General features: G+C 35.6%; 3 protein-coding genes across 6 annotated transcripts; 2 read left to right on the top strand and 1 right to left on the bottom strand.

The window, feature by feature from the left end:
- Positions 1-2411: 2411 nt before the first annotated feature.
- Positions 2412-5880, top strand: LOC106377200 (uncharacterized protein At3g43530-like). The gene is made up of 4 exons (XM_048751574.1): positions 2412-4223; positions 4316-4477; positions 4569-5061; positions 5149-5880. Exons 1-4 carry the CDS (start codon positions 3642-3644, stop codon positions 5304-5306), a joined length of 1395 nt encoding a protein of 464 aa, XP_048607531.1. The 5' UTR covers positions 2412-3641; the 3' UTR covers positions 5307-5880.
- A 226-nt stretch (positions 5881-6106) lies between these two features.
- Positions 6107-10427, bottom strand: LOC106377198. The gene is made up of 2 exons (XM_013817380.3): positions 9596-10427; positions 6107-9076 (listed from the first exon to the last, which is right to left on the bottom strand). Exon 2 carries the CDS (start codon positions 9069-9071, stop codon positions 6894-6896), a length of 2178 nt encoding a protein of 725 aa, XP_013672834.2. The 5' UTR covers positions 9072-9076; positions 9596-10427; the 3' UTR covers positions 6107-6893.
- A 754-nt stretch (positions 10428-11181) lies between these two features.
- LOC106373987 lies at positions 11182-17958 on the top strand. Of its 4 annotated transcripts, XM_048751569.1 has the most exons (6): positions 11182-11415; positions 11542-11646; positions 12007-12051; positions 16139-16656; positions 16727-17480; positions 17716-17958. In XM_048751569.1, the coding sequence occupies exons 3-5, from the start codon at positions 12028-12030 to the stop codon at positions 17442-17444; spliced, it is 1260 nt and encodes a 419-aa protein (XP_048607526.1). In that variant the 5' UTR covers positions 11182-11415; positions 11542-11646; positions 12007-12027; the 3' UTR covers positions 17445-17480; positions 17716-17958. The 4 variants fall into 4 exon arrangements, with proteins under 4 accessions (XP_048607526.1, XP_048607530.1, XP_048607529.1 ...); XM_048751573.1 differs by lacking the exon at positions 12007-12051 and having other exon boundaries at positions 11183-11415; positions 11542-11623; XM_048751572.1 differs by lacking the exon at positions 12007-12051 and having other exon boundaries at positions 11184-11415.
- Positions 17959-22734: the final 4776 nt, after the last annotated feature.

Below are 22734 nucleotides of genomic sequence, written 5' to 3'. Positions count from 1 at the left end.
TATAAACGTTGAAATCTTGTTTTTACGTTATTAGTAGCAAACATTCTTAACATTATATTCAAAAAAAAATTATATGATTGTTTCAAACATAGTACTGTTATATGTTTAGTGTTGTTATGTTATGGAAAATCTAACTTGATTTCATGTATTAAAAGTCTTTTTAATTAAAAACATGGAAACAAAATGAGGATCTTATAGTTTTTAAAATAGTGATTTTGTTTTTATTCGATAATCAATATTTTAATGGAATATTTTATTGTTTTATGTAATAGGATTAAAAGGTTGAAGTTGTTATGGAAAATCTAAATTGATGTATGTATCTCATTTATTTTTAATTTAAAATATGAGACCAAAATTTTTGAAGTTGTTATTTGGGTATATAATATAAACTATCTTCTGTACAATAAGAATATGTTTAGATATATTTATCTGGAACTAAACTGAATTGAACAAAAAAGAAGTTTGGTTCAGATTTGGATCCTAGCAATTACTTGAATGGATCTTAAATTTTTATAATCAATGAACCGAAACCTAACCAAGAATAAAATAGGTACCTAAATTTCTATAGTGTAATTTATATATTTATAAATACTAACTACATTTAGTTTTAAAATATTTCAAATAATTTAAAAATACTATTTATAAACAGAAAGTACCAAAAGAATAAATTACCAGAACAAAATTTATCTGAAAATTTTAAAATTGTCTAAGCTATCCAAAGTTTATTTTTGAAAACTCAAAAAAAAAATATGATCTTTAATTTAAAAATCTGATTTTCTGACTTTATCACCTGAATTAACAAAAAAAAAAAAACAGAACCAAACCGTAACTAAATGGGATTTGGAATTATTTTTGATATTAGTCGGTTCCTAACTTTATTGCCTAAACTGAATCATATACTAAAAAAATACATTGAACCAAATTTTCTAAATACCTGAACGAAGCACAAATCTTTAGAACTAAAAAAATGAAAAAAAAACGAAGAACTAAACTGGAACCAGAACTGAGAAACCGAATATCCACGACTAGTTAAATTATTCCCAAAGTTACATTGAAACGGTTTGTTCAGATGATGAGCAAAAAAAATAATTACTTGCATGTTTATGCTTGTTTATAAACATATATTATTGTTTACTAGAGATTTTGTCCGGGCTACGCCCGGGTTTATTCAAATAATGTTGTATTTAATATCTATATACAATATATTACTGATATGTTATAAAAATATAAAGAGTAAATTGAATCAGAAATGAGTAAAACTTACAATATTTTTACTATCTAAACCATGTATGAGATGGTGAACAAATGTGAAATGAATAAAGAATTTGTTAACTCGTAGTTATTATCCAAAATATATTTTCTTACATATTTAGGTTAATAAAAAAATATATTATTAATCTCCAAATCACAGGTTTCTTTGTTATGTTTTATTTATATCATATTTATGTTTTTATATGTAAGTTAGTCTTTTATAATACATTTTCATACGATTAGAATTTATTTTTCATAATATAATAAGTAAAGCTAATTTAAATACTCACTGATTTAAATTAAACAACTTTTAAAAATGGTGTATGTGTTAAATAGACTGAAAATTCTATTAAATTATTATTATTACTATATTTTTTGTCAGCATTTATTATTACTATATTATATGTCAGCAATTATTATTACTATATGTTTTTATATGTAATTTAATATTTTTTATTTTTTATTTATATGTAATTTAATTTTTCATAATATATTTTCTTACTATTATAATTTATTTTTTAGAATTATAATAAGTAAAGCTAATTTAAATACTCATTGCTTTAAATTAAACAACTTTTAAACTGGGTATGTATTAAGTACACTGAAAATTATATGAAATATTATTATTATTATATGTTTTTGTCAGAAATTATTATTACTATAAAACATTTTAAAACTTAGTTATTAATGCATAGTTTTTGTAACTTTATATCTCATATATTTCTAAACCAATGAGACTTTAAAAATACAATTAATATTTTTTTTAATTCACTATTTTCATTATTAGTAGACAAAATAGTACATTGGAAGTATAAAAGTATATCTTTTTGAAAGAAAATATTTTTCTAGAACATATATTTTGAAACGGATAGAGTATTAATGATCAGAAGAAGTGGTTACGGATTCTACTTAGTGTAGCATTAAGGAAGAATATTATGGAATCTTGTTGAGCAATAAATAATATCAATACTTGATGTCAAAATAAAAATAAGCCTATAACCTGTTGAAACAAACTATCTGAAGGCATTGGCTTTGTTAAATCAAGCGTGGATTTGTGTTGCTGCAGACTTAAATTGTTGATTAACCGTTGAGTTTGAGTTGACCTGATTGTTATGAGATATTTGTTTTCTGGTTTTATTTGAATGGTTAGCAAAAAAGGAGAACTGGTCGATTTTAATTTGTAAGTTGCTTATTTTAAGATTTAAGATTTAAGTTATTGGCATTTTGATTGTGTTGGGTTTGTGATTTTTCTTTATGCAATAATAAAGTTAGTGTTAAAAAGTTTTATAAAGAAGGGAGATAACGTAGCTGTTATTGGTAGGCCATTGAAGGCTTTTCTATAGGAGAATAGACGATGATTGGTATGGTGCTAGTCCCATCAGTATCTAAGCAAATAATTTGTTACTGCGGGATTTGTTTGTTTTTAATACTCTACTTCTGTGGTCATTCTCAATGTGGTCATTTAGCTATATCATGCACAAAGAAACAAATGTATATACTTTATAAATTTAGTGAAAAACTGTTATTTAAATGTCTGACTGAGCTACTTAAATGACTTCCTGAAATAAGGAGAAACAGAATTTTCCAAATGCCAGAAAAAATGAAAACATATTGGAGTTGTAGTCACCTACACAAAGGAACTGCAATTTCATAAAAGTTGAAATCTTGTTTCTGGGCATATGTTGTTATTCGGCCTTGCTTCATTTTTGGAGCTGTGGTTAAATTACCCGCTCCAACTTTAATAATTTAGATGACCAGATTTTTGTGTGCCCATTTGGTCCATCATAGAGTTGAACTAACAAATAAAAGAATGAAACTAGTTCAACTGGTAATAATATGTTGTAAAACATATTCACTGGAATTTATAACTGGTACAACTATGAAAATGATAACTAGTTTAATTTATACAACTGAGTATCGTATAATTAGTATAACTAAAAGAGTGAAAAATGAGGAACTGGTAAGTGATACAACTATTAACAATATAACTAGGTTAACTAATTAAACTGAGTATTGTTTAAGTATATGGTTTTATTGATGTATAACTGGTTTAACAAATGTCGTATAACTAGGTTTACTAGTACAACTAGTAATATTATTTTTAGTACAACTAATTTAACTGGTACAACTAAGTGATTTTGTGTTGTGTAACTCGGATATTTATTCAGTGTATTTAGTGTTCTTATTTGTGTCTTCAGGCTGGGGAGGAGAATATGGCCGTAGAACCAATGAGACCTGTTGGTTTTTTCTTCAAGCCGAGTGATTATTGGACAGCTTGCAAGCTCTCCTCAAGGTGCCACCAACACGATTTTCTAGAGACGATAAAAGACTTTAAGGAGTCAGAGAAGAGTTGGTTTGAGAATCACCCTTAGTTCAAGCATTTATTCCACATGGATTGTTGCGAGAAAAGAAAGGTTCAGGGATTGTGGATGTTGCTACTTCGTTGTATGCATACAGGAAAGGAGCGACAAGCTTGGTTTGGGGTAAAAGGTGTTCCAATTAGATACTCTAGCAGGGAACATGCCCTCCTCTCTGGTTTATACTGCGGATCATACCCTGAAAACTATCCGAGAAAAGGGAAGATGAAGTTTGCAACAAAGCAATTTAAGCACTTGTATAAGAAGACTAAGGAGAAGAATAGGAAGAAACAGGGTCTGAGAGTGACAGAAGCGGATGTCTTAGAGAAGCTTGAGAAGATGGAAGCTGGTGATGGTAGTGATGAGCGTCTGAAGATGGCGGTTCTTTATTTTTTGACCAGAGTAATAAGAGGAAGGACAAGAAATGCATACTTCATTGAGCCTTTCATTCTCCAGGCAGTAGATGATCTGGATTTTTGCAACAAGTTTCCATGGGGCCGTTACACATTTGATGATTGCATGAAGGAGATTTTCCACTTGAGGGATCATTTCGCTAAAGGGCTCCCAGAGAATAATATGCAGTGGACATTTCCTGGGTTTGTCATCCCTTTGGAGGTATATGAATTATGTTTTCCATAAGCATATTAGTTATTATATAAGTAATTAATTATTATATAACTAATATGATTGTGTGAAATGATGTGCAGATATTGGCTTTTGAATGTATCCATGTCCTTAGGGAAAGTTTCAGAGATCCTGATCCAAACTGTCTCCCAGATTGCCCAAGAATGTGCAAATGGAAGTACAAGAGGACTGGGACAACAGGATTTGCATTAGAAGAGATTTATAAGGCGCTTGGAAACACAAAGGTAAAAGATTTTAATTTTTAAGTATTGTTCTATCTTTATCTTCAAGTTCATAGTTAATTTTAAGTGTGATATGTTGTTGGTCATATTTCAGGTGATTTCAAGTACGCTGAAACCACAGGGAGATGAACTAGACCTCTTGTATGAAATCATGGATGAAGGGAGTGTGGAAGACGTGGAGCTGCAAGATGATTCAGATAAGGCAGACATAGCCGTTGACGGTTGGAACCGGATCCTTATAGAACCGGAAAGAAAAATATTTTGGGAGGATCTATTCGAGATGGATGTGAGAACCCGGCCTACCACACAGCAACAATCTGAGCCTCATGGTATATTCGAAGGACAGGAGGAAGAAAGGGTATGTGAGGAACCCGAGGCAGGGGGCGAGGCAGGCCGTGAGAGTGTAAAAGAGTTGGAATTGAGATTGAACAAGAGAATGGATGACGGATTTGCATTGAGGGACGAAACAATTCGTCTCTTGGCAGCACGAGTAAAGGAGTTGGAACAAGACAAGATTCAAAGAGAAAATTGGTCATTCCAATTTGGTGAATATGAAACATGTGAGGCTTCAGGAGGCAAAGGAAGAGGTAATTGATTTTAAAATTAGTTTTGTTTTGATGTCAAATTTGCATTGGAATTGTTTTGATGGGGTATTCATTTTTATTATGTTGTAGATAATATGGGCAATGGCAATGAGGATGGTGAGGCAGTGGCTGAGAAGGATGGTGAGAAACAGGTCGAAGAAGAGGCTGAGAAGGATGGCGCGAAAGAGGCTGAGACAACACCTGAAGGTATTTGTTTTTGGCTTTTTTTTCATGTGCTATCGGTTTAGATTTGCTTCAGTGATATAAATTTTGCTGTGTGGTGGTTTTGTTGTAATTTGTTTTGTTGTAGATGCTGAGGGTGAGGAAGAGGCTGCGAAAGAGGCTTATGAGGTCGCCGGCAATGAGGATGAAGTAGGTCAGAAGGAGGGCGAGACAGAGGCTGACAAGGAGGGTGAAACTGAGGAAGGCAAGACAGATGTGGAGGACTCGCCATCTACTCTTCAAGTGATGGCAGAAGCTGCGGAGAAACTCGAGAAAGAGGTTGATGATAAGGCTGCTGCAGAGAAGGCTGGTGATGAGTTAGCTGCTGCTGAAAAGGCAGCTAGTGATAAGGAAAAAGTTGGTGATGAGGAGGAGACCAGGCCAAAGAGGACCCATAAACCTTCTCGTCCGCTCAGGTCTCCGTATCAGAAAAACTAATAGCTATTTGGAATAGCTTTTAAGAACTAAAACTTATGTTCCAACTAAAACTTATGACTTATGTTTCTTTTGATGCTAAAACTTATGACTTATGTTTCTTTTGTGTTAAAACTTATGACTTATGTGGATGTTGTGTTAAAACTTATGATATATGTTTCTGTTCCTGTTTCTGTTGTATTAGGACCGTTGTATTATGCTAAAACAGGTATTATGGAATCACTAATACAAGTATGACAATCCAATAACATTTAAGAATGGTACAACTAGTACAACTACGTAATAACATTAGTTTTACATAGTTCAAAATAACGTGTTGCAAATTTAAAATGTGTTGAACATTTAAAACGTGATACACATTTAAAATTTTGTAGTTTCACATAGTTGTACTAGTTTATTAGTTGTACCAGTTTGTACATAGTTATACTTTGGCAGTGAAATCGGAAAATATTAGTTGTACCATATAAAAAATACAATTACCTTAGTTGTACCACTGTTGTATGTTTACATATGCTTGCTCGGATACAATGAAATCATCACTATTGTGAAAATACTTGTCATGTATGTTTTGAAAAAAATAAGTGGACAAACAAGTTAACAAACCTTAAAAGTATAAGGTAGATCAAACAAACTTTTGTGATGGAGTTAGAAATCTAAAAAAAAAAAAAGAACACAATACAAAACACAAAGAAACCTTTCCAAACACTTAAAAATTAGACTATTTGATTGGTTTTTTAATAGGGAACACCCAAAAGAATATTTAAATTTTACAACCTGCACAGTTGTACTAGTTATACTAGTAGATCCTATTTTAGTAAATTAGACATAGTTGTACTAGATTTACCAGTCGAACATATTTGAGTTTTACGAGTTGTACCAGTAAGACAACACAAACATAATGCATAAATAAAGTTCCACAACACATAAATAATTCTACAACACAAATAAGTTCCACAACACACAAATAAATTCTACAAACAAATGAGACTCATTCATCATTTTTTTCGTTACCACTTCCTTCGTTGTCACCTTCTTCGTTCCCATTTCCATTGCTGTCACTGCTGTCACTACCACTGCTATCACTGTCACTGCCATCACTGCCACTTTCTTCGTTTTCACCAATCAATGGTGGAAACTTCTTCTTTCTCTTCCTCCGATATTCTCCGGCAGAGGGGAATCTAGTAACTTGTAGTCTTCCTTTTTTTTTTCTCCACATACGGAGGGAGGACAACCTGATATCGGATTTCCTCAGGAATTTCAGAACTTTCCCATGTTGAATGATGAGGCACTGGATATATTGTCCTGTAATATGCCAAAGTCCACTGCTCCATCCAGTAATACCTAGAACAATAATGTTCAGCCATTTCTCCACGCGCCATGATGGCAGCAAGTGCATGCACACAAGGATACCGATCAATATCAAAACACCTACAATAGCATGTTTTGTTGCTCAGATCAACCAAATAACCATGACCATCATCGCCAAGCACATTGTAGTGACCTTCAAATGTATTTAGCTCGGTCACCTTCAGCTTTTTAGCCGAAGGATATATGTGATGCAATATCCCATGCACATGTAGGATTAGTATCTGCCTCTCTGGTACGCGTAGAGATAATAGACGGTATTTGTTGAACCATTCTGTTATCTTTTCCACGATCACATCAAGCATTGGCAACAACGCATATTTCCTTGGTTCCTTCAAAACACCATTGATAGATTCAACAGTGTTGGTTGTGTCTATGTTGTACCTTTCTCCCGGAAATTTACATCTTGCCCATTTTGTCTCATGAACACTGTCATCTAGATACTCGGCCGCTTGAGGATACATTTTCCTGAAATCGTTGTAGCATTTGATGAACTCCACCTCACTGTAAATACCAGCAATACTTCTAAATTTTTTGGCAACCCCTTTCTTGTTAACATTGCTGCAAGCTCCGCTGACATTATTAGACAAGTGATAATTGCAATATCCATGGATCGCCAATGGGTATACCTCGTGTACTTTCTTGATGATGCTTTGGTTTCTATCAGTACAAAATACAAGCTGAGGATCATCTGGTATCAAAGTTTTTAATATAGTTAAAAACCACTCCCAACTTGCATTTTTCTCACCATCTACTACTGCAAAAGCAAGGGGATAATGATGATGATCTGGATCTTGAGCAGTGGCAATGAGAAGCACTCCTTTGTACACACCCTTCAGGTGAGTTCCATCCATTATTATCACTTGCCTCATCGCCTTGAACCCTTCGATGCAAGCTCCGAGCGCAAAGAACATATACTTAAACTGGTTCTTCTCATCCACTTCTAATCGTGTAATGGTATCAGGATTCATCCTTTGTAACATGTACAAGTAAGATGGCAGCCTAGCAAAACTCTCCTCCGGGTTACCACGTAAATCACTCAAAGCTTTATTTTTCCCTCTCAAAGCCGTAGAATATGAAACCTTAACACCCAGCTTGTTCTGCACCAAATCTATGAGAGTCTTTGGATCCGGAGTCTTGTATTTGCCGGGATAATCAGAGTGCACCACTGATGCGACCAAGCTTGGCGTGCCTCTTTTCTTCTTCTTCATGACACTTGCATCTCCACGAGAGCACGTATGAATCTTTCTATACGTTCTGATAGAGAAAAAATCAGAGTTTTTCAGCTTTGCAGCTCGTAAATACCATCTGCATCCAGCCCCACGACATTTCAGTATGTAAACCCGAGGATTCGACTTCTGTATATCAACCTCAAAACAATTGGAATGCACACCTTTGTCCACTAAATCCCTCACTTCTTCTCTAGTCGCTAATTCTTGATGAAGACTAATATCAATGCCATCATCCCATTCTGAATTGACAACAGGAGGTTCAACTGCTGTAACAGCCGGCAACTCCTCCCTATCATCCATTTCATCACCCTCTTCACTGATTTTCTCATGCTCAAACTCATCCTCTTGAATATGAGGAACAATTTCCAACTCTCCAACTCCAACCATGCCATCATTAGCTCTGGCATCACTCAGATTTTCCTCATTCATAGAAAACATCTCGTTGCTCTGATTTTCTGAGACGATTTTGGCAAGTTCCACATGCAAGACACAACGTCGGTTCTTCTTATCTACCATCATCAAATATCCTAAAACATCTTCATCATCCAAGATATAACAAGAATTTTTATTATTCAAGACCAGCGGAAAGTAACTCAGTTGAAGCTTGGTGGCATCTACATCAATCTTCAGTTTTTTGCCTATTCTATCAACCAAGTGGGAATAAGTAATCTCCTCATATCTTCCTTTCATCACCAAAGTAGAAATATGTCGGTCTACACCATGTTCAAAGTGTATCACCACAGATCCATTGCTATCCATACTTCCTGAAATGAGTAAAAAACAACACTATTATTGAGTAGTTGTACAAGTTATATGAGTTTTACGGTTGTAAAAAATATCTGTTATATTATCACTTTGACGGGTTTACATATCAAACTAGTTATAAGTTATACAAGTAATACCAGTTATCCGACGTTCATTTTGCACATGACTATTACAAGTTATATTAGGTGTATCAATACCACCTATTCAATGTGTTACACTTAGTTGTACCAGATTTACTAATGATACATTTTCTATAAAAATGTTAGTAATACTACATCAGTTGTACCAGTGAAACTAGTTGTTAAAAAATTTTGAGTTACAAGTTGTACCGGTTGTACCATACACAAAAACGATTTCTTTTACAATTTTATGTTTCATACTCTAACAAAATTCTATCAACCAACATTATAATCTGACTAACAGGTAACATGTATTTTATATGACTTAACCGAAACAAATAACAATAAAAATATAAGAGAGAAAGACAAAAAAGAGAGAGGAAGAGAGTTTACACTTACCAATAGATTTCAGAACCAAGGACGACGCAAATGGGATGTTTCACGGTGTCATAACCTGTAAAACTACCCTAAGAAACAGAGGTAAAGGTTTGTGGGTGAAGAGTTGAAGAATAGAGGTTTGGTTGGTGAAGGAAATGAATTTTCGTGGTTGGGTATGGTTGAAGAAGAAATGTAGAAGAAGAAGAGTGATTAAATTTTCAGTGGGACCCAGATAAAATCTGATGGCTAAGATTAAAACAGACTCATAAGATCCAGCGGCTGAGAGACAAGTTTCATTAATGGCATTATTGTAAATATTTCATCTTTAAAGATCGGACGGCTCAGATTATAACGTGAAGAATCAGATCCAATGGTTGATGTTGAGCTTTCATTAAGGGTATAATCATAACTTACACTCATTTGTCCCATAAGAGATTAGTTTTGGTGGTTATAGATTTTTTTTTTTGTCCTTTGTCCCTTTGTAGATTAAAATCCCCGATGTTGTCGAAGAGGAGAGACAGCGACGGTTATGCGGACGGCTAAAATGCGCCACTCCCGATTTAGCTTCCTCTTCCTTCTGCTTCTTCTTCGTCTATTTCGCGTGCACAGGAGACGAGGATTCTTCTTCTTGTTGGAGAGGGCCTCGAAGCCTCATGGGCCTTCTATTTGTCTACTTAAATTAAATCCAACTTTTCTTTATCATAACTGCATTTACGTGATGCCACGTGTCGTTTGTGCTATGGCTAGCTACTCAAAATCGATGAACTAGCATTCCAATATGGCAATATCAACTGTGACAAACAGGACTTGAAAATTCTTCTGGTGTCAAATACAACCTCCACTAATTTTAATTTTAATTTTAATTTTAATTTTATTACCTAGACTAATTTCTGTATTCCCGAATGAGGTCTTGTTCGTTTCGTAAACTGGACGCAGACGCGGACCGATGTTTGTTTGGCGCGAAACAGGAGGTTAAGTTGGACGCGGCATCCAGATTAATTTTGAAAACTCATCCGGATTTTTCGGGATTTCTTGATGAGATGTTTGAACGCTTCCAACTACAGCAAGCTCATCCAAAAGTGCTAAAAATCGGTAATACCCTTATTTTATTTTAAAAATTACAAAGTCTTGCCATTAATTTTTCTAACCTAGATCTGTCGCCGACTTCAATCCAAAGCAAATCTGATCTCTTCAACCTCTGATCTCTGCAACCATGAACCTCTGATCTCTCTTAGCCATCTCTCTCGCAGTCTCTCTCTTTCGCAGTCTCTCTCTCTCTCTCACGCAGTCTCTCTCTCTCGAAGCCATCTCTCTCTCTCACGCAGTCTCTATCTCGAACCCATATCTCTCTCTCTCGAACCCATCTCTCTCTCTCACGCAGTCTCTCTCTCGAACCCATCTCTCTCTCTCTCTCTCGAACCCATCTCTCTCTCTCACGCAGTCTCTCTCTCGAACCCATCTCTCTCTCTCACGCAGTCTCTCTCTCGAACCCATCTCTCTCTCACACAGTCTCTCCCTCTCTCATGCTCTATTGGTAAGTCTCTCTCGAACCCATCTCTCTCTCTCTCGAACCCATCTTATCTCTCTCATGCAGTCTCTCCCTCTCTCTCTCTCGAACCCATCTCTCTCACGCAGTCTCTGTTCTAAAGCAATTGACATTTAGTTTATCTGATCAAAGGATAAACATTTTGTTTTGTTTTTCTTAGCAGAAAAAATGGAGCTTTGATGGTCTCTCTCACGCAGTCTCTGTTCTAAAGCATCTCGGCTCCCTTCTCGTAAGCTTCATCTTCTTTGATGTTTGTAGGATACTAGAGAGTCTGTTCTAAAACTTGAAATGTTATGTGAGATTTTTAATGTTTAGATCTCTAATGTCTCTTGTGTGTTGGTTTGTTGAGAAATGTATTCATTTCTAATGGCGAAATTATTTCTAATGAATTCTCACTGCTCTGTTCTCTTTTATGTTGCAGTCTTGTGCCGGTGAGTTCTCGGATACAACAAGTCTCGGAAACCCATCTCTTCCTTTGAGGTTTCGGCTCCCTTTGCTTTGAGGTCTCGGCTCCCTTTGCTTTGAGGTTCTCATTGCTTTGTTCTCTTTGTTTATAACGGCCTCTATTTAACCAACAAGTTTTATTGTGTTGAGCTTTGTGAAATTTGTTTTAGCTTGAAATTTGTTGCTGTGTCTTTGTGTTGTTTACTGTTTGAAAGGTACTTACTTTCTTTTGTTCTGTAGTATTGTTGTTTGAAAGGCCCTTACTTTCTTTTGTTCTGAGGTATTGCTGCCTCTTGTCTTGTTGAATTCGTTGCATGTTAGTAGATACATTGAAGATTTTAGTAGCTTATAGTTGTGTATTCCCATAGACACATACAAAAAAAAATTAAGCATGGTGTTTGTTTTGTTCTGCTTCATGCTTTTGTTTTTATTTTTGTTTCAGTGACTATTTGTTTAAGCTTCAATGGCATATGTCCCTGGAAGTGATGTAAGTCATTCTCAACACTCTATTTTGGTGTTTCTGTGTTGAATTTAGTCTTGACTTAGATGGTCTTTGCGCACTGAATTTAGTTTAGTCTTGACTTAGATATGGTCTTAATGCATTGAATTTAGTTTAGTCTTGACTTAGCACTACAAGAAAACAGCAAGGATACTGAGGGAAAAAATCGTCGGAATTTCGTCGGAATAATGTTATTCCGACGACATACCGACGAAACAAGTCCTCGGAAATAATTCCTCGGAATTTCTTCTTTCCTCGGAAATCCCTCGGAATTTTCCGACGGAATTCCGAGGAAACAAATTTCCGAGGAAATTCCGAGGATCACTAGTTTGTCGGAAATCTCCTCGGAATATACCGAGGTAGAACTTCGTCGGGATATTTCCTCGGAACTTCATCGATCGATGCGTTTTTGGACATATATACATCGATCGATCCGTTTATAAAAAAACGTTTGGAATATACCGAGGGACACCTTTCCTCGGAATATTCCGAGGAACATGTCCCTCGGTATATTCCGAGGAACATGTCCCTCGGTATATTCCGAGGAAAGGTGTCCCTCGGTATATTCCGAGGAAGATGTCCCTCGGTATATTCCAAACGTTTTTTTATAAACAGATCGATCGATGGATATATGTTCAAAAACGCATCGATCGATCGAGTAAAAAATATAATTAATTTCCTCGGAATGTAAAAAATATTTATTTTTAAAAAAAATAAAATTTTTGTAATTTAAATTCGAAAATATAAAATTAAAATTAAAATTGAAATCATATTAATTAATATTCAAAGTTTCACAAATAAAAATAAAACATTCCGAGTTTTTGGAAAAAAAAAAAACTACGGGTCTGGCATGTCCGGGAACACCTCGTTCGGGTACATCCTCTGCATCATCTCCATCATTTGCTGGTTCAGCCTCCTCTGCGCCTCATAGCCCGCCTGTTGAGCCGCCATCTGGGTCTCCAACAAAGATATGCGATCATCCTTGTCCTTCAACTGAGCCGTAAGTACTTCTGGATCAACAAAGGGCGGTGGTGCAGAAGAAGGAGGAACCGACCGGGTGCGACGACCCAAACCGACCAAACGTCCCTTCTTCTTTGGAACCGACTGGAAAATCACTTATTGTCCACATTAGTACTGCCCGCATTTGAAAGTTTTCTGTACACGAAACATCGTATGTTTCAACACCTTGAGCCCATAGTTGTTGCAACTCATATATTAGTGGCTGAAGAAACACATCAAGTGATCTCTTAGGATGCTCTGGTCCGGGAACGAGAATCGAGAGAAACAAAAACTCTCGTCGCAAGCACAAGTTTGAGGGTAGGTTGTATGGTGTAAAAATGACGGGCCATAGAGAATACTGTCTTCCACTCTTGCCAAACGGACTGAAACCATCAGTACATAATCCAAGGTAGACATTTCTTCTCTCATACGCAAAGTCGGGATACTTTGATTGGAAATGCTTCCACGCTTTTGCATCTGAAGGATGTCTGATCTCACCATCTGTTGAGTGCTCCGCATGCCATCTCATTGGTTTCACTGTGCGTTCAGACAGATACAACCTCTGCAACCTTTCCGTCAAAGGTAAATACCACATCCTTTTATATGGCACTGGAACTCTTCCACTCGTATCTTTATAACGAGGCTTTCCACAAAATTTGCATGTAACACGCTGTTCATCCGCCCTCCAATAAATCATGCAGTTCTCGCTGCATACATCTATTACCTGATACGATAAACCAAGACCAGCTACGAGTTTCTGAACCTCGTAGTATGAACCAGGAGCTACATTATCCTCGGGTAGAATACCTTTTACAAAATCAGCAATCGCATCCACACAGTCTTCAGCCAAATTATAATCTGTTTTAATGCCCATCAATCTTGTAGCAGATGATAAAGCTGAATGACCATCTCTGCAACCTTCGTACAATGGTTGCTTTCCAGTATCCAACATATCATAAAATCTCCTAGCTTGTGCATTGGGTAAATCTTCCCCTCTAAAATGATCATTTACCATCTGCTCAGTACCTACACCATAATCTACATCCGTTCTAATTGGTTCTTCTAATCTAACCGCTGGCTGAGGTTCGCTAGTACTACCATGTTCATAATCAGTTTCCCCATGATGATACCAAATTTTGTAACTTCGTGTAAACCCACTCAAATATAGATGAGTCCAAACATCTCACTCTTTAATAACCTTTCTATTTTTACAATTAGAGCAAGGACATTTTAACATACCTGTTTTTGCTTCCGGTTGTCGGTGAACTAACCCCATGAATTCGGTTATACCTCGTTGGTATTCTTCCGTAAGCAATCTCGTGTTCGGATACAAATGAGGTCGATCGATCCAAGAACGAAAATAATTTGAAGAAGACATATTTTTTATGAATCAAATTCGTGTGTAAATAGAGTAAGAGGGAGGATGAAGATATGGAGTGAATGAAGAGGAAGAGAAGTGCTTGTATTTATAGTTTAAATCCTGCCGACAGACCGAGGAAATTCCGACGGAATTTTGTAAAATCCCCCAACGGCTATTTCGTCGGAATTTCCTCGGAATTTTGTAAAATCCCCCAACGGCTATAATATTTCCTCGGAATTCATCGGTTTTTTCCGAGGAACACATATTTCCTTGGAATATTCCGACGGATTGATATTTCCTCGGAATTCCGTCGGTATATTCCGAGGAAATTCCGAGGAAACCAAATTTTGTGTTTCCTCGGAATTTCCTCAGAAATTCCTCGAGATATTCCGAGGATTTCATTTTCCGTCGGAATGTCCGTCAGAATATCGTTGTTTTCTTGTAGTGTAGATGGTCCTCTTGTGTTGTTCATAGACTGTATTGTGGAGTGATGAACAAACACGGTTTGTGCTTCAACTAAGAATTGAAGAAGAACTGAAAGGCAATGTGAAAAATAAGGTTCTCCATGAAACTGCGAGAAAGACAATTGCAGATAAGTTTTATGATACATATGGGGTGAGGCATCCATGAATAAAGTTTAGGAACAAGTTCAACTCTTGCAAGAAGCAATATGGAGCTATGAAGCGGTTGACGCACAATAGAACTAGACTGGGATATCATCCAGATGGCTCAATAGACATGAGTGATGATTGGTGGGAGCAGCGTACCAAACCTTTTAGAATCTGTTAGATTTTTTTTTTTTATCGAAGAATCATGAGTGATGGTTGTTATTTGATTATAGGAATGGCCTGGAGCTAGGAAATACAAAGATAAACCAGTGGCAAACGCAGATCTAATGGAACAGATTTTCAGTGGGGTTCATGTAAGTGGAGCAGAAGGGTGGAGTGCTCAGCAAGGTGAAAATGAGTTAGACAATATGGAGGTAGAGAATGATGATGCCGCATCTGAAGCAAGGCAAACCAATCCTCCAGCAAGGCAAACCAATCCTGAAGCAGATGCTCCCTCATCCTCTAATGGTCCACGAGTCTCCAATGCTCCACGAGCCTCTACTGTCCCAAAGCCTTCTCGGAAAAGGCGTGCAGAACAAGCAGCATATGTTATGAGAAGTAGTCTTCAATCACGTGATGATATACTCTCTCACAAAAACCACCTAATAGAAAGCCATCCAGATTTGAGTTGCAGTCAGCTTAAGGCTATGAGTGTCTTGCATTCACTGTCTAGTATCAGAATGTGGTCTCCATTGTACAAAGCTGCTTATAAACATCTCAGGGAAGCTGCTACAAATCGACAGACGTTCCTAAGTTATGAAGATGACGAGAACAAGATTATCTATTTGGAGGAAGAGACCGGTGAAAGCAGATATGCATGAGTTTTATGTTCTCCTATCTAGTATCTAAGTATTGTGTTTCTCTCTATCTGTTTGAGTATTGTGTTTCTATCTACCTGTTTGAGTATTGTGTTTCTCTCTATATGTTTGAATCTTGTGTTTCTCTTTATCTTTATGCATGACAATGTGAAGTTTTCTTGTTTATTCATGACATTTTCCTTCTATGAAAAAGTATTAGTATTTGTTAACTCTTTTTACCTTCATGCTTGTGGTAGAATTTCAGTATTTGAATATGACATTGTTTAACAGGTTTACTTGTTATTTAGCAGATATACGACGAGACAACAGCATTAGATACATTCGCATTGCTAACTGAGGATGATGATATGGATTTGTTAGAAGAGGAAGAGCTCATGTATCATATGCCAGAAGATGTTTATGGAGTTACAAATCTTCCTCCTCTTCCTCGACAAATGCTCAGAACAAACAAAGGTGGAGGTTGGCGCCGTGTTCAGCGCCTCATGTTTGAGAGTGACAAGCAATGTTTTGACATCTTAAGGATGAATCAAGGTACTTTTAAGAATTTGTGCTTTATGCTTCGACAATACTACAAACTTGAAGAATCACAAAACGTCTATCATGAAGAGAGTGTGGCAATGTTTGTTGAAATGGTTGCACAAGATTTAACAGTTCGAGCTTTAGCTGAGAGATATCAACGTTCAGTAGATACGGTGGATAGAAAACTAGATCAAGTTCTCTCTGCTCTATTAAAGCTTGTTGCAGACATCATTAAGCCATCAATAGGAGAGTTTACTACTCCAAGTCCTGTTCTAGTAAACAATGATAGGTAGGTTCTTGATATGATCTCTCCACATTGTTTCATTAAGTTCTCTCTCTGATCTCTCTTTTGTTTACAGGTACATGCCGTTTTTTGAAGACTGCATTGGTGCTTTGGACGGAACTCACTTACCTGTTCGTCCTCCGTCTGATAATCCGGAACCGTACAGAGGCAGGAAAGGAGAACTGACAATCAATGTTCTCGCAATATGCAATCTGAAAATGCAATTCATCTACGCATACGTGGGAGTTCCTGGTAGAGCTCATGACACGAAAGTTCTTACACATTGTGCGACACATGAACCCTTCTTCCCTCATCCACCAGATGGTAAGTACTATCTAGTTGATTCCGGTTATCCAACTAGAACCAGTTATCTAGGTCCGCATTGTAGAACTAGGTATCATCTTGACCAGTTTGCTAGGGGAGGACCACCAACAAACTCTAGAGAACTGTTTAACCGGAGGCATGCTAGTTTACGTTCTGTGATTGAAAGAACATTTGGTGTTTGGAAAGCGAAGTGGAGGATTTTAGATAGAAAACATCCGAAGTATGATGTTATAAAGTGGGTGAAGATTGTGACAGCAACTATGGCACTTCACAATTTTATTCGAGATTCATCTGATGAAGACTGTGATTTCACTTATTGGGAAACAATAAATGAGTATGAACATCATGGTGACCAAGCAGTAGAAGAGCTTGAGCATACTCCATACCTTCCATCTGGTGATAGAGCAATGGATATTCGACGTGATGCAATCACTGAAAGGATAGCAAGAGGAAGCCGACTTCCATATTAGCTTCACATATGATCATCAAGCAGTCACTTCCTCCAGGTTCTTATTCTCATTTCTCACTCTCTCTCTCTCTCTCTTTCTCTCTCTCGCATCTCACGTTTGTATATGTGTGAAGAAAGCATGTGTGAAGAGTTTATATATATAGCTCTAGTATGTGAAATGTTTTGAAATTGAATGGGAGTATTTACGTATCTTAAAAGTCTAAACATCTGTGTCTTTCAGTTGTTTATTTGCTTGTAGGAAGCATGTGTGATGTATTGTTTATATGTTTCAGGTTTGAGTGTTCAAGACATTTGAAGATCTTCTTGAAGTCAAGGGATTATGTTTACTATTGTTGAGACTTGAGTTTTTATGTCAAGAGTTTATGTGTCAGGTTTGAGTGTTTCAGTCTTTGAATGTTTTGAGTCAAAACTTTGAGTTTTTATTTTGTTATTTTAAGACTTTGAATTTTGAGTTTAATGTTTATTATTGTTACTTTATAATGTTATAAACCATGAAAAATTGAATTTGATATTTATTTTTATGTATGTCTATTTTATTTGCAGTTAAACATAATTTTTTACAAGTTAAAACATGAAAATTGAATTTTAGATATACTTTTATACATGTTTAGACCAAAAGAGAAGACAAGGAGTTTTTGGTCATTTGACACAAAACTCATTCAGATACAAAATACAGAAATGTAAAACGAACATAACTACAGCCAGATACAATTTCCAGACGCATGATTCAAAATTTCCAGAATCGCGAACGAACAACATCTGATTGCTGCATCCAATTACTGCGCGCGAATGCCGCGTCTAGAATTCTCATCCAGTTTACGAAACGAACAGGGCCTGACTAACATCATCGTCTTAATCAACCATCATGTTACACAAAACGATGTCTTTTAGTAATAAAGGAATTTTTGTAAAAAATGTACATTTGTTAGGAATCAAACTTTGGTCCAACGGATATAATATAATCTAAAACGCATGCGAGTGGGCTAGAAAGCGGCCGCCTTTACTCACACTGGAGACCCACCGTGGAGAATTAAGGCTGATCGGAGGTGTGATATGGACAAGATATTTTGGTCCGAGATGGCAGCGGAATAATGCAAAAGCGGCGATTTTTTTTTTTTTTTTTTTTGAAACTGGCTTTCGTATTTAAATGCAGGAGAATAAAACGTTTACGGCCTAAGCTTAGTGGAGAGCAAGTGCCCAATAGAAAAACTGAAAGAACCCAATTAAACCCAAGTGCCCAAGATGGTAAGACCCATTAAATAAAAACCCAGAAGCAGTTAGTGAAAGGAGAGAGTAATGGAAACGTCATGAATAATCAAGACCGCCGAAACCAAGCCTGCATCATTTCAGAAGCGACGATCGCGTTTGATTGCCGGAGAGATTCAATCTTGTTACGTATCTGGCGGTCAATTGTTGTGTAGATCGTATTAACAGATCGGAAGGTATCCGCATGCAGTCTGGTATTTCGCTCGTTCCAAATCCAGTATTGTGTTGATTGCCAAGCAAGCAGAGCAAGGGACTTCAAGGCTCGAGGTAGAGATAGAGCGATCATTTGGTTTAGGGAGGCATTCCAGTCACGACAAGGAGATATGCCACATCTCGACGCGACTCGGTTCCAGAGATAAAAGGAGAAGATACAGTTCCAATAAAGGTGGTTGCGTGATTCAGCACTAGAGTTACATAAGAGGCAGAGAGGGCTTACTTGTAGTCCCCATCCAAGCAAACGATCACGAGTTGGCAATCGATCTAGTGTCGTTAACCAGCAATGGAAGTTTTGTCGAGGAATGCTTCTAGAGGGCCAAACAGCTTTTGTCCAAGGGACAGTTGGGAATTCACCTCTCAGGTAGTGATAAACCTATCCTGTTTTGAAAATTTCACTGACTTTCCCTTCAATTACCCACTCGTAGTAGTCTGGTTGAGAGTTAAGTTGGACAGTTGTGATGAATGCCAGGAGGTTCAGTTGCTCCTCAGTTCTTGCATTTGGAAGGAGCAAGGATCCGTTTCTGTTCAGAGAAGCAACAGTGGCGTTACGGGAGATGCCCAGTCTTGAAGCTGAAGCACCTAGATAAGTGTCAAGAGAGCCAAAAGGAGTCCAGTTATCAAACCAAAACCGCCCCGATCGCCCATTCTGGATCTGAAGTCGGATGAGCGGAAACACCACACTCTTGAGCTTAAGAAGTTTGTTTGAAAGCCAGGAGAAGGAAGTCTTTGGGTTTGTGGTCCAGTAGTTATGTATAGAGCCTTGGAGCACAACCTCTTTGAACCACGATACCCAGACAGAGTCTGGTCTGAAGAACAGAAGCCATATCAGCCGTAAACAGCAAGCTAGGTTCCAGGTCTGTAAGTCCTTTATCCCAAGTCCTCCCTGCTCTTTACTCAATACGGCAGTACTCCAAGCAACTCTTGCTGAGTTATCGCTCTCAACATCACCCTTCCACAAAAAGGTACTGCACTTTGAGTTAATTTTTACAATACACGCTTTTGGCAGGATAAAAGCCGAACACCAGAAAGTATTAATTCATGCTATTACAGTTTTGATCAGTAGGTGACGCCCCGAGAAGGATAGAGACTTGACAGACCAGGAAGAGAACTTTGCTTTTATTTGTTGGAGTAGTGGCTCACAATTGGCAAGTTATGTCTGAAATGGCGACAAAATAATGATAGAGCAATCATTGACTAAGTGAAGGAAACAAAAGTATACCTATCTTTTGCCAACAATCTTTAAAAAAATGATAAAAGAGAAAAAATAACAGCACAGGGAAGACTTAAATCTAGGTTTACAGAAATATGAAACCATCCTTTAACTAGTGGACTATAAGAAACCATTGGTAATCTTAACCAAAAATAATAAGTATTAGTAAAAGTATATAAAAACTAATTTCCGAGTTTTCACTGTTTAATCTCTCTAAGTCGCTAGGCCCATGCTCACCACCACCTGACTTGCGCCTAGCGCATTTTCGAATATGGGCTACAACACTTCGATTGTTTGCTTAATAGATTTAATTATAAGTAGATTTTTATCCATATATTCTAAGTGAAGAATTATTTTTGTTTACAAATTTTATTTAATACAAATTAAAGTTGCATCAATAAGTTCTGTATTTTAAATTGATACTCCATCTATTTCAAAATACATGAAGTTTTAGGATGGGTATTCCCTTTATTTAATACAAATTAAAGTTACATCAATAAGTTATGTATTTTGAAATTATTTAACCAATCACAAAATAGACTATAAAATATGATTGATTACACATTTTTTGATAAAGTTAAAAGGTACATTGAAATATGAAAACACCATCATTTTGAAACATCAAAACTCACTAAAACATCTTCTATTTTGAAACGGATGGAGTATTAATTTTTTTTTTCATGATTAGTATTATATATTTTATATGTGTCATAATATAATTAATTGTATAAGTATTGAATAATTTTATATTTCTATACATTATACTCGAATCCGAATCAAATAGGGTAATATGGTTACTTTTGGTTACGTGGTTATTTTTAGGTTAAGTTTATTTTGAATTCAAAATACCCAAACTGAATCGGTTAATACTGTAACTTTTGGTACAAATATCCAAACTGGCCTCAAAACTGATTTCATCTTGACTTGTGAAGACCTGATTCGAAACCCATATGAAAATTTATAATACCTGAGTGAAGCCTAGTTTCAAAACTCAAAAAATCTGATACCTAAAAGAAATAACTCGTACCTGAACATGTACCTGAATGTCTATGTCTAACTGATTAAGTAAACAAATAAAAAAAATTGTTAACCATTTTGAATTCTTGTCACAAATAGAGTAATTTCATTTAAATATGTCAAATTATTATAGTTAATATGTAAATAAATGCTGTCAAAATATTTTAGTAAATATAATTAATGAAATAGATAAAAATGTGAGAAAATGATTGTAAAAGATAAAATAAAAAATTGAAAACAAATAAGTTTTTTTGTACTTCTGTAATAAATGATGTCAATTTCTTTAATAAAAATACTAAATTAAGTGGTTAAAATTGATTAAAAATAGAATGAAAATTTGTAAGAAAATCATTTAAAATAGGCAAATATTATTTTGTACTGCTATCCATGTTTCCAAATAATTCTCATTTATACTGCTATACATGTTTCAAAACAATTTACATTTTTACTTCAGTTTTAATAATATATATAAATATATACGTACGAATATATTGATTGGGGTACAAAAATAACTTGTTGTGGTTTATATTAAAAGAAAGTTGTCTGTTACATTTAGGGCTGGGCAAAAAAAACCAAATCCGAAGAACCGAACCGAACCCGGTCCGAAAAAGTAGTAGCGAACCAGAACCGAAATTGATTAAATATCCAAACAAGTTCAAAAATTTTGTATCTAGAGGACCGAAACCGAACCCGATCCGAACCGAAGTATTTCAGATATCCGAATTTATCTGAAATAGATTTATATTCCTAAATATATTAATTATTTTTAGTTTTAATGTATATTAAAAAAAATCATATAAAATATATAAGATATTTTTAAGTTGTCTAAAATACTTGAAATATATACAAATAGTCGAAAGTAAATGTCTAAAATAGCTAAAATATACTCAAAACACCAAAAATACTTGAAATATCTATTGATTCTCTATCAAAATATTCAAACCAAACCAATTTATATGTTAAATTTAGGTATTTTGACATATGTTATTCAAATTTATATGCAATATATTATTTTATTTATAGATTTCGAGAAATTTAAAGTATATAATGAATTTTAAAATTTTAAAAATCATTTAAATGGGTTATCCGAACCCGAACTGAACCCGCAAATATTCGAACTGAACCCGAACAAAAATTTAGAAATACCCGAATGGGGCTGAAATCTTTGACCCCGAAAATCCGAAACCCGAATAGACCCAAATCTAACCCGAATACCCAACCCTAATTACATTTGTGTATATCAATGAGAGCATAAAGTTATTTATATCCATGAGATTAATAATTTATGTAAATCAATGAGTATACTGAACATTTGACAGTGACGAACATTTATGTATATCATTGAGACCGACTGTATGAGAGTAATGTCACGTTGATTTTCTGAAGTAATTATTGCCGATTTCTTAGTTCAAAATCAAATTAGGAAAATTCATTAATTAAACAGGAAAAGACAAAAAAATATTTAAATGTAGTTTTATTAATAACTTTAGTGGCATTTCATTGTAAATAAGTTGAAAGTTTAAGAGGTGTCTTTTATTTGTACTTCTACTTTAGTAGTTTAGACTGGATTTTGATCTGCGAT

Source organism: Brassica napus, chromosome C3 (genome assembly GCF_020379485.1).
Source record: "Brassica napus cultivar Da-Ae chromosome C3, Da-Ae, whole genome shotgun sequence".
NCBI lineage: Eukaryota > Viridiplantae > Streptophyta > Magnoliopsida > Brassicales > Brassicaceae > Brassica > Brassica napus.
This window is presented reverse-complemented; position numbering and strand designations above follow the sequence as displayed.